Below are 12,832 nucleotides of genomic sequence, written 5' to 3'. Positions count from 1 at the left end.
CTTCATCTTCTTTACAATGTACTACCCTGGAGCATGAGGAGTACTCGAAGTGTTGGCTGATGCTGGTTAATCTGGTTTGGCTCTGAGTTTGAAGATTACCCACAGATTACTCAAGCAGATGTAGCTTGAGTTGAGTGTTTGTGGACTTGCGGTCCTGGCAGAGGACTTACACACACAGCATCTGTCCAAGATTTGATTCTCTTTCAGGCACAAAGGCATCATCTTTGTCTTTCCTTAATGGGAATCAGTCCATCCCAAGACTGGAAGGCCTCTGAGGATCTGGATTCTACCATGAGGTAAGGCTGCTGGCACGATGAACCTCACCCCCACTATACATGGGGTGTTCAGAGGATGGAGGGTGTGGACAGATTTCTCTTTTAGGAACACTCTTCAGATGAAAGTAGCATGAAGAAAAGATTTCTTTAGATAGATTGAAAAGAACTGGTTTACAGTCTCTGAATAGAGGCATGGGTCAGACACTCACTGGGTTTCATCTTGCTGCAAGAGGTGCTAAGAGAGAACTGATGGAGGGTTGCACCTACCCTGCCCTTTATGCCCGCACATGGCTACAGAGGGAGGCACAGAGCATAAGTGCTGCCCCTACAAACGTGGCTCTTATTAAAAAAAAATCCAATCTCACAGGCACGAGGCATGTGTACCAATGGGATCCACACTGACATACTTGAACTGCTTGAGACTACTATTCTAAGCCTTACAATTGTTAAACACACAGCATTAACAGCATGAAACAAAACACTTCCAGCATTAATGTTTTACAAAGCAATACTCAAAAGAAAACCTAAAATGGATGTTACCCAACAGCTAGCCATGAATGTAATTAAATAAAAAAGCATCTGTAAATTGATTTGGCTCTTCACACACTATTGAAAACATACAAATAAATTTGTTCAGTTCCAGAGGGTAAGCCGTGTTAGTCTGTTTTTAGCACAACAGCGAGAGTCCTGTGGCACCTTAAAGACTAAAATTTATTTGGGCATAAGCTTTCATAGGCAGAAACTCACGGATGCAGCTGACAAAGTAGGTTCTGCCCACGAAAGCTTATGCCCAAATAAATTTGTTAGTCTTTAAGGTGCCACAGGACTCTCGCTGTTTACATAAATTTGTGTTCTGTTTTATTTTGAAAAATAAAGGCCACCATTCTGCTTTACCCTAAAAAAAATCAGAATTTCTTTGATTTTCCTAGTAGACTCCTTGGAGGAGCACAGAATTGGAGGGTGAACTTCCTTAGCCCTGCTCCACCCACTCATCCTATTGACAGGATGTCTACCTACAATCTTCCAGGAAAACAGGAAAAAAAAAGGCGGGGAATGGGAAGTGGGGGGGCGGGAGGATGACAAGATCCAGATTTCTAACTTTAGAAACAATGGAAAATAGAAAAACCTTTCAGATCTTTATATAGCAAGCAAGCAAAAAAGGGCACAATTTCCATCATCCCAATATTTAAGTCCTTCAACTTGAGTGAATTACCTTTTTGCACACTGTTACCGAATTCACCAGGAACCGATACTTTTACTGGTGTTGCTGAGCTCTGGATAGTTAGCACATTAGAAGTGGCAGTGCTGGAATTGGCCTTTGGTCTTTGTCGTGGTGCAATTGAGGTTTCTGTTGGTCCAACAGCATCTGTAATTCTATAATGGAAAATTTTCCAGAGATGACATTTCAATGTATATGACTGTTCTTCAGCTTTATTCAGGATACTCTTAAGCACAGCTAATGGTTCAGTAATATCTTTACATTTTATTTTAATAGGTCTAAGTTTTGATTTCTAAAAATATTGAAGACATTGAGGCAAGGAGGGAGTTGCAGGAATCCTGGCCGCACAGGTGGCCCTCCCCTCAAATCTGCCCAGCCCCCGTGATTCCCATTCCCCGCCGGAGGGGCCGGATTACTATGGCCTCCAGGGACATCAGCAGGGCCCGGCCCCTCCGAGTAGGGCCCGGCCAGCACTCCCTGCCCCCAAGTCAGCGCATGGGGGCATGGCCCCTTGGTAAGCCACTGCCGCTGCACCCGCTGTCCCCAAAATGGGGAGTGTGGGGACCCGAAGACACCCCCCCCCCCCGTGGTGCTGCCACTGACACCAGCGGAGAGAGGATTGAGGGGAGCGTGCAAATCCCATTATTGGCCCCTGGATGCCAGAAACCCAAGGTACGCCACTGAACTGAACAGCACTAATATTTAATCTTCCTAAGGGCAAGTGTGATATTTTTCCCTTAAGACATATATTGATCATAGCTTAATGACAAAATGCAACTGTTTCAGTTTGCACAAACTACGGTGACTGCACCATGATGATCATTCATAGAGTATTCCAGAAATCGAACACTGCAATATAGAAAAAGTAGGAGTGAATGATAAAAGATGTTTTAAAAGCCAGTATCTGCTTCTCTCTTTTCATGGTGGTCAAAAAATCTGCAGACTCTGTCTAGAGCTTCAGTTATTACTAGCTCTATTTTGCTATTAGGGAGTTTTATAGCGCCTATAGCAATACAATATTCTGCCAGAGCATGAGTAAAATTTTCAAAAGATGGCATCTGTTTAAGCCCTCCTCATCTTTAACAGGACTATATGCAGACGGGGAAAAGGCGGGAAAGTGAATATGAAGCTCTCTGACTGCTACCGATGGACAGTTTTGGCGATCACCCCCACCCCTGGACCACGGAGAGAGCAGCACTGTGGACACCTTGTGCTCCAGTCTGATATGGACAGATCCCCCTTGGGGAAACCCCTCCTCCAGATAGTCATAGACACCCCTTTGTGGGCACAGCGACCCATCGTGGTGAGGAAGAGTGACCTCTGCCTTGGCGTTCCTCACTCCCGGGAGGTGATCACTGCCAGGTCCTAAGGACCGATAGGTTCCCTTCACAAGGCTGACGAATGGGCTCCCCCCACCTGTCGATGTAGTACATGGTCGCTGTATTGTCTGTCCACACCTGTACCGCCTTGCCCTCAATAAAGCAGAGGAAGATTCTACAAGCCCTGCGAACGTTCTGCGGATCTTTACACTGGTGTGCCGGCGCCTCTCCTCCCTTGGCCAGACGCTTTGTGAGCCGAGGTTAGCGCTGATACAGCAATTCACCCTCTGCCCGAGGTGTCCGATATCAGGGTAACTGAGGAAGCCAGCTCCACAAACAGAACGCTCCTTCACGCATCCCGAGGAGTCGTCCACCAGTCTAGGGAGGCTAGGGCTTGCTGTTTTTTTTGTTTTTGTTTTTTTGGAAGGGGGGAGGGAGGGGACCGTAGCCTCCCGGTGCGGAAGTTACCTGCTTGGACTGTACACCAAGGCTAGCCATGACTGAAGCGGCCTAAGCATCAGGCTAGCTAGCCTCACCACATAGGTGCAGGCCGCCCTGTGACCTACCAGCTGTTGGCAACATTTGGCTGTTGTCATATGGCATTTGTGCAGGAGGGCCATCCTGAGGGATGCTGTCTCACAGCGCGGCTGGGGCAAGAAGGCCTAGCCCGGGAAACAACTGGTCACGCCGATAGGCTGCACCTGAGTTAAAGTGAACTTTTGTTTATGTGGTGCCTGACCAGCTCATACTGCTCTGGACTTGGGACCTGGACCTGCCTCCGATTATCCGATCATCCAGGTATGGGCAAATCTTACACCCCCTTTTGCCTCAGGTGCACAGCTACCCCTGCCAGGCATTCGGTAAATACCCTTGGGGCCGAGAATAGGCCACAGGGTAAAGCCATAAAGCGTTAGTGGGAGCCAACCACTATGAAGTGAAGGAGGCGTTGAAGACATGCGTCCCTGACATCCAGGGTGGCATACCAGGCTCCTTTATCCAGGTGGGAATATTGGAGCTGGGGAGACCATGTGAGACTTGAGTCCCTTGTAGTATTTGTTGAGACAATGTAGGTCTGACACCGTTCTTAAATCCCCTTTTTCCAGGGGACAAGGAAGTACTTCAAGTAGGAGCTCTTCCACCATGCCAAGGGACCTTTTCACACTGCTCCAGGCTGAGGTGGCCTCAACACCTTGGATATGGAATTGACACAGAGGGAGGAAGGGGGAGGTGTCGTTGGGTGGGGGGGAGGGGGAGATGACCAAGGGGCATAGCCCACCGAACTATACCAAGGACCCAGTGGCCCAAAGGCGTTTTGGCTCAATGAACCGGAAGGAGAGTAGAGACTAGGGCGCTGCCCTTGCATTCACCATCGAAAGGGCCTTTTTTGATTGCCCTATCACCAAGATGACCCTTACTGAGGGTCTAAGGAGCAACTCAGGGCAGAAGGTGTCTCCTAGACCCCGTCTCTGTCCCATTGCCTGTAGGTCGCGAGACAGCCGTGGCTGAGACCTCTGCTGCTGCTGTACCTGGGGATCTGCCTGACACCTAAAGGTCTGTGGTGTGTAAAGGCCTAGGGAACAGAGTGTGGTCTTGGAGTCCTTCGGATGATGCAGCTTCTCATCCACTTGATCCGAAGACAAGGCTGACTCGTCCCAGGGAGGGTCCCGGATGGGCTGCTGGACTCTTTGGGACAGCCCGGGATTGCAGCCACTAACATCTGAACATGCTGATGGCGGGAGGTATGGCTCTGCCCACTGAATCAGCTGCAACTGAGGATGCCTGGAGCACTGCTCTAGCTCCCATGGTACCCTCTTCCACAATGTTATACAAATTCCACGCCTGCTACCGGGCAGAGTCTCACCAAAGCAGTTCACTGAGTCCCCCAAGGGCTCACCTTATACTTGCTGGTAGTGCTATTGAATAAAAATGTTTCTCCAAACAAGCCTGGCTTACAATCCCCCTTGTTCTCTGGAGTAGAGCCCGGCTGCCCTGCCTATCCCTGTAGTTGGCAACACCCGCCACCAGGGACCTGGGGTGGGGTGGTGAACAAGTATTCAAACCCTTTGGCTGGGGCATAATACTTTTCTCGGCTCATTTAGGTATTGAGCTATGGAGGAGAAGGGGTTTGCCACAAGACCCTCACTATCTTGAGCACCCCTTCGTAGACCTGGAAGGCTACCCACATTGTGGGGGCTCACTGCTAGCACCTTAAAGAGGCTGTTTGATGCCCCTTTAGCTCCTTCGCCTCCACCTTTTGAGCAGCTCCCAGTGTGCCCTAGAATCAACAAGGGCCTGGCAGCATGCTTCATCCGGCGGGGAAGGTGGGGGGGCGGACATGAGGGCTCTGCAGGACGCAGCACCTCTCCCCATTGACAAGTGGTCCCCACAGGAGTCTCTGCCCATGGGGCCGAGTCATTGTCAGATGGCGAATGGTTGGCCTTCCCCTGTACCCGAAGCACTGACTGCACCCCAAGAGGTTGACGGACTGTGGTCTCGTCCCCCCCCCCCCCGGAAACCACACAGGCCTCCATACAACCATTGGGGTGACCACTGTCTCTGGGCCATCCGGGACTACCTGCGCCTGGGGCTCTGGCACCTTTCATTGGTGGTGATTCACCCAGCGACTACCTCCCCAACGGGACATCGAGACACCGTCAAAAGAGCACAGTGGGGCTGCCCCAAAGGTTCTGATTGTGCAGTACCGAGCCCAGGGTGGGAGGCGGTGTCCCGATCCACAGGTGCTCTGTCACTCCAGCGAGTGTCCCCTCAACGTCGATCTGCACGGCCTCGGTGCAGGGCAAACTTCTCGGTGCCAAGTCTGTCTCCAGCAACTGAGTTCAGCACTGCCTTGGTGCGGGGCGAATCCTCAGTGCCAAGTCCATCTCCGGCAACCAAGTTTGGTGCAGCCTCGGTTCACGGCAAATGCCTCGGTGCTGAGGCTGTCTCCGGCATCCAGGTTCGGCACCACCTGGGCAAACTCCTTGGTACCGAGACTGTCTCCTGTGACTGGGATCAGTGCCGCGTCATTGTGGGTGAACTCTTTGCTGCCGGAGAGCGGGAACAGCGCCCATCAGGCGACCATGGACGGTGCCGCCTGCTGGGGTGGACCTCACCCGGTGCCGGGGGTGGGGGATCAAGACAGGTGTCAGGTGGGCGACTTCGCTCTCCGCCTCGATGTAGGTCGGTCCAGCGACCGTGACTTGGGGTAACTTCTAGGGGAGCGGTTCTGCTCTACCCTAGGAAAACCAGAGATCTTTAGGAGATCTTCCTCCCCATACCAAGGATCTCCTGAGCCATTCAGGGGGTCCCAACGCGAGCTTCCCCTGTAACACCAGCCCCATCTCTCTCGTGGAGGTATGGGTGGCAGTGGCGTATGCAAGGCCAACAAGGCTCTTGCCGCCCGACGGCCTCCAAAGTTGACGGTGCCAGTAGGTGCCGAGGGGCTCCCCACTCCCAAGAGTCGGGGGAGACTCCCTGGCTGGAGATGCTGGTTCAGGCAGCAGGTCTCTGTGATCCGACCTCGGTACGGATTGGTGCTCAACCCTGTCTGCTTAGATGGTGCGGTGGAGCATCCATGCTCCAAGTGCTGATTCTGTGTCTTCGCGGTGCCAAGTTGGGTCAGTGCTGACAGTGCCCTCTGCATCAATGGCACGCTGGGTACCACAGCGGAGCGGGTTGGCTCAGAGCTGGTCAGGGGCTCCATGAGCAAGGCTTTCAGGCAGATTTTCTGGAGGTCTGAAAGCCTTGCAGATCCGTTCTTCTCCTTACGAAGGGCTTCCCCTGCGCTTCAGGCAGTGGGGGTCACTTAGCGGGCTTCCCGCCGGAAGCACATGACTTGAAGCCATGAGACTGGAGCATACCCGCTCCCGGTAAAGTCTCAGCCAGACTATCTCAAAGTCTCTAACTACCACTAAACAGTTAGTAAGCTAACTAACTAACACAAAAACTCATGCTTAAAGTTCAAAACACAGGGAATTAAGCACTTGCAATGCAAGCACAGGCAGTTCCAGTAACCGTCACGGGCAGAAAAAAGGAACTGAGGGGGCGTAGGGCCGACAGCACCTCATATACCACGGCATGTGTGCAGGGCTCCAGGGGGTACCAGAACCAGCGTTACGGGATCTAAGGGGGAAAACGTTCCGGTAGCCGTGCACGGAGACGTGCACACACCTACAGTGGAATGGACATGAGCAAGCACTCGAAGAAGCAGCTCCCATTCCAGTGCATTGGATCACTAAGACTACATCCAGCAAAAAAATAGAGAAGGCAAGACTTGGAATTCCTGATATTTTAAGGTACAAAACCCAAGTCTTTCAACCTTTATGCATTATAATGTAGCAAGAGACTAAAACCCTTTTTTTTCCTTTGTAGTCACCTTTAAGACTGAGTCAGGGATGTTTGCACAAAAATTAGTTGGGCTAAAGTTTTATGAAGTTGTTTACACTTTGTATATTTTTCCATTTTAAACAAATAACTATCTTTACTGAACACTTATTCATGTTAAAATTGGAGCCAGAAAAACTGAATGCAGGTGAATGAAGATAAAGGTATTTCTATCCAAAACCAGAGATCCTATCTGATGAGGAAAATGTCAGCAGATTGTCTTTTAATGGGTTCATTGAACAATTAGAAGCAGGACAATGGATTGTTTATGAGGTAAACCCAGATAGAATTCAAACTTTTACAACCAGCTCAGCATTTATTTGGGGCTTCTCTATTAAAATCATCATCCCAGACTACTAAAAACACTGACTTTTAAAAATCTGATATGCACACAAGTGCTGGGTACCAGGGTGAGTTTTATCATATTAACCAAACATACAAGAAAATATCAGTTGTGTAACATTGCTATAATATATCTACATCAGAATCCACAAAGTACTACATTATTTTGCTCACCTGGCTTTTATTTGGCTTTTTCTAGCAGCTGCCTCACTAGCTGTCATGGGTTCAGGAAGAGTTGAAGGGACAGGAGAATTCTTAGAAAAAAACAAATATGAATTAAAATATAAAATCCTGAAAGTTGTTACAAACTGAAGAGGACTACTGTGGGCTTCCTGGTGATTCTTTATGTATAAATAAATCATCAAACAGTGCTTTAGCTGCAATACTGTGATTAAACAGACACTGTCAGATTAAATGTAAGAAAGTTTCTTTACTTATTTTATAAAGAGATTATTAATTGCAATTTAAAAAATAATTGACTTCATTATATGCAATTTGAACATGGGAGACCAGAACTGCACAGAGTATTCCAGATAAGGTCTCACCAGCATCTTGTATAACGGTACTAACTTCTCCCTAACTCTACTGGAAAAAGACAACATCGTAAAACTGCATTAGCTTTTTCCATGACCAAATCACACTGGTGGGTCATAGTCATCCTGTGATCAAGCAATATGCCCAGGTTCTTCTCTTCTGTCATTTCCAACTGATGCATCCCCAGCTTATAGCAAAAGTTCTTGTTATTAGTCCCTTGTTATTAGTCTCCCCTTTAACAATTCCTTATCCACCTTTCAATTTTCATATTAATCCCCATCTTTTCCAATTTAACTAATAATTCCCCATTACTGAAATCTAGGTAAATTAGATCCTTTGTCTCAAAAATCTGTTATCTTCTCAAAAAAGGAGATCAGGTTGGTCTGGCACAATCTATCTTTTGTAAAGCCATGTTGTATTTTATCCCAATTACCATTAACCTCAATGTCTTAACTACTTTCCCTTTCAAAAATTTTTCCAAGACCTTCCATAAGACTGAGGTCAAACTAACTGGCCTGTAGTTACCCAGATCACTTTTCCCCACCTTTCTTAAAAATAGGAACTATGTTAGCAATTCTCCAGTCGTATAGTACAACCCCTGAGTTTACAGATTCATTAAAAATCCTTGCTAATCGGTTGGCAATTTCATATACCAATTCCTTTAATATTCTGGGATGGAGATTATCCAGGTCCACACGATTTAGTCCCATTAAACTGTTTGAGTTTTGCTTCTACCTTGGATGTGGTAATTTCTACCTCCATATCTCATTCCGATTAGCCATCCTGCACCTATTCCTAAGATCTTCATTAGCCTCATTAAAATCTCAGGCAAAACATTTATTTAGATACTGGGTCATGCCTAGATTATCTTTAACCTCCCTCCCCATCCTCAGTGCTTAGCGGTCCACTTCTTTGTCTTCTTCATATTTATACGGCTGTTGAACCTTTTACTATTGGTTTTAATTCCCTTTGAAAGGTCCAACTCTACCTGGCTTTTGGCATTTCTCACTTTATCCCTACAAAGTCTGACCTCCAAGAACTAGCATTCCTTGCTGATCCCTCCTATCTTCCACTCCTTGTAGGTCTTCTGCTTTCTCTTAACCACCCATCTGAGATGCTTGCTCATCCTGTTCGGTCTACAACTCTTGCCTATGAATTTTTTCCCATTCCTTGGGATGTAAGCTTCAGATAGTTTCTGCAACTTTGATTTAAAGTAATTCCAAACCTCCTCTGGTCTTTAGATCCATGAATTCTTCAGTCCAGTCCACTTCCCTAACGAATTCCCTTAAATTTTTAAAGTTAGTCCTTTTAAAATCAAAGACCCTTATCACAGATCTATTTTTGTTTATCTTTCCATTTAATTTGAACTGAATTAACTTCTGATTGCTCAAACCAAAGTTGTCCCATACAACCAGTTCTTCTATGAGGTCCTCACTCCTTACCAATACCAAAACTAAAATGGCATCCCCTCTTGTTGGTGAAGGAATCTGTCAGCTATCACATCCAGGAAAATCTAGGCCCTATTATTACTACTAGTTCTGGTCCTTCAGTCTACATCTGGGAAGTTAAAGTCTCCCATAATTCCCAACAGCATTTACTTCACTGAAAACATGAGAGGTCTCTCTCAATATCCAAATAGATCCTGATGTCTGTACCACACCCGGAGCACTATCACAGAGGAAGCTCTAGTACAGTGGTTCCCAACCTGTGGCCCAGGGACCAAAAGTTGCCCGCGGGGGCTTTCAAAGTGGCCCGCCACTCCCCTCCCACTGGCTGCAGAAGGAAGGGAGTCGCCACCTAAGGAACCAGGCAAAGTGCATTGCTGCACAAAGTGCATTGCTGCAGGGCTAAAAGACTGGTGCAGGCTTCTTGCTGCAGCCGACGGGATGGGAGATCAACACTCCTCTCCCCCTGGCTGTGGAAGGTAGCACAGCAAAGTGTTCTGCTTGAGTCCCTAGGTGTTGGGGTCTCTGCTGGAGCAAGAAGAGGGACGCATTGATCTCCCATTTACCCTGGCTCCAGAAGGGAGTCACTCCCTAGGGACCCCGGTGGAGCACATGGGGTGTGCAGTTTCCCTGCTGCAGCCAAGGAGACGGAAGAGCCTCCTTGCTGAACTCCTTCCCTCCGGCTACATGGGAAAGGAGGGAGACTGTTGGTGGAGACTGGTGACCCATCAGGGTAGTAAAAATTATATCTGTGGCCCTTGAGCCAAAAAGTTTGGGAACCACTGCTCTAGTAGCTTTCTTCCTCCACAATGTGATTTTCACCCAGATGGTCTTATCCAATCCATCGTTTCTAATTTCTTTAGTCTACCTTAACATTGATATACAATGCTACTCCACACCTTTGCCTTTTTTTCCTGTCTTTCCTAAACAGCACATACCCTTCAATACCTGTACTCCAGTCATGTTTCTATTATCCCTGCAATATCTGGTTTCACTTCCTGCACCAGTAGAGGAGAAGGAACATTTTAAAAAGGTGAGACATTTTGCTGCTGCTCTCTCTCTCTTCAACCATCAACAAACACCAAGCACCTGAAGTGCTGATCACAGGGGGAGGGGCTGGCTGGAGACAGACCAGCCAGCCTTTGGTGAGAAACATCTCAGTTTGTAAGGTTGCTGAAAGTGTTCAGCTTAGTTTAGAATGCAATTTTGCCTTTTATTTTCTCTTGATCAAATCTGACCTGCTTTCCTCTGACTTATCACTTAAAATTTTTCTGTACTTAATAAATGTGTTTGTTTTCTCTAAAGCAGTGCATTTGGTTTAAAGTGTGTTAGAGACTCCATTTGAAGTGACAAGACTGGTGCATACCAATGTCTTTGATAAACTGACAAACATATGAGCTTGCAGTGTTCAGTGGTCAATACTGAACATTGTAAGACAGCAGTTCCTAGGGTTGCATCTGGGATTTGGGATTATGCAATGGTATGATCCCAGCCAATATCCCATGAGTGGCTGGCTAGAGGCATTCACTCACTGAGTTGGGAGCAATTTACATGCGATAGGCTGTGCATGAGCTGCCCAAGAGCTGGGGTTCTCACAGCAAACCAGGGTAAGATGGGCTCCGAGAGTGAGGGATTGGGGTGACACAGCAATTCACCAGTCCAGACTGCAGAGGGGAACGTCACAACCCCATATTGGCAATATGTTGTGGAGGACTTGAGCGTCTAGCTCCTATTCATAGTCCTGTGCCAAGTGTCTGCTGAGAACATGGATTGTGGTGTTCTGAATGGGGCTCTGACTTACTACAGAGAATTATTTCCAGGTGTCTGGCTGGTGAGTCTTGCCCACATACTCAGAGTTTAGCTGATTGCCATATTTGGGGTCAGAAAGGAATTTTCCCCCAGGGCAGATTGGCAGAGACCCTGGGGGTTTTTCACTTTCCTCTGCAGCATGGGTCACTTGCTGATGAATTCTCTGTACTTTGAAGTCTTTAAACCATTATTTGAGGACTTCAGTAACTCAGTCATAGGTTAGGGGTCTATTACAGGAGCGGGAGGGTTAGGTTCTGTGGCCTGCATTATGTAGGGGGTCAGACTAGATGATCATAATGGTCCCTTCTGACCTTTGAGTCTGAGTACCTGGGAGGTAGACCACCAAAATTTAGATCTGATGAGCTATGCACCAGTTCCACAGCTTGTTGATATAAAACATGCAGGACATGTCCATCATGACCCTGACTGATTTGCCCCTGATGAGGAGAGGTAGGATATGGAGACAGGTGCTCCTGACAGCCCTGAGCTCCAAGAGATTGATGCGGATATTGGTTTTCTGAGTTGTCTGTCTGCTCTGAGTCATAAGAGCATTGAGATGAGCTCCCCATCCAAACAGTGACGCATCTGTTGAAGTTAGTGATCAAGTCGGGCAACAGAAGGGAAAGCCTATGCAGATGTTGAGCTGATCTATCCACCAATCCAGGAAATTCCTCAATTGTAGAGAAACCATCGTTTGTCTGTCCAAGGTGCCTCTGCCTAAAGAACAAGCCATTCTGAGCCAACCTTGAAAGCAGTGGAGGCGCAGCCATGCGTGTTCAGTCACAAAAGCGCAAGCTGCCACGTCTCAAGAGCTGAGGACTGTTCTTTATAGTTCTTCAAGGACTTCCTTGAATTATCTCTCTCAAACCAGTCTAAGGCAAGGTAGGCCCTGGCTGCTGACAGGTTCAAAGAAGCCACTATAAACTGTACCTTACTTATGGATGTTAATGTGAATTTCCTTAGTGTTAGCTGAAGACCCAACTCTTGCAACAGAGCAAGGGCCGTCTGGGTAGAAGATAGCATTGCTTCATAAGCATTTGCCCTCGAGTAGCCAGTCATCCAGGTACCACTACTAACAGCTGACTATACTAACTGATCTTAACTATAAGAAAAATACACAATAGTCAAGGCACGCGCAAGGCAGGCACACTAGAGCCCCCTCTCAGGCTGAGGTGTCATAAAAGGAACTGAGGGTGGTTCACCCTCGCATCCTTATACAGCCTAAATGTCTGGCATGAGGAGGTACAGGGTGCATGCACAGGCAGAACATGCACAGCTAGTGAAAAAATCTTTGCTCAAGGGCTCAAGAGGCACGTGCACACCTGAAGCAGAGCACTCATATGGACACTACTCAAAGAAGAATGCTTGGTTTTGAAATTATACCATCCTTATAATAAAACGAGAGTCCTGTGGCACCTTAAAGACTAACAAATTTATTTGGGCATAAGCTTTCATGGGCAGAAACCCACTTATACCCAAATAAATTTGTTAGTCTTTAAGGTGCCA

The 12,832-nt window shown here is 47.5% G+C and overlaps 1 protein-coding gene across 3 annotated transcripts in view; it reads right to left on the bottom strand.

The window, feature by feature from the left end:
* Positions 1-12,832, bottom strand: part of BMP2K (BMP2 inducible kinase) — a 112,024-nt gene that overhangs the window by 43,819 nt on the left and 55,373 nt on the right. For all 3 annotated transcript variants that reach the window (XR_010921516.1, XM_067557084.1, XM_067557085.1), the window contains exons 9-10: positions 7,713-7,792; positions 1,489-1,649 (exon numbers count right to left, since the gene is read on the bottom strand). Coding sequence is in view for 2 of the 3 variants with exons in the window: in XM_067557084.1 (XP_067413185.1) it covers positions 1,489-1,649; positions 7,713-7,792 (241 nt within the window). In the remaining variant the exon portion in view is untranslated. The remainder of the gene's footprint in view (positions 1-1,488; positions 1,650-7,712; positions 7,793-12,832) is intronic.

This window comes from Emydura macquarii, unplaced genomic scaffold (genome assembly GCF_026122565.2).
Source record: "Emydura macquarii macquarii isolate MOO-44397 ecotype Brisbane River unplaced genomic scaffold, CSIRO-AGI_Emac_v2 contig_1790, whole genome shotgun sequence".
In the NCBI taxonomy this organism is placed as follows: Eukaryota; Metazoa; Chordata; order Testudines; family Chelidae; genus Emydura; species Emydura macquarii.
Note: the sequence above shows the minus strand (reverse complement) of the source record. Positions and strands in the feature narration are given on the sequence as shown.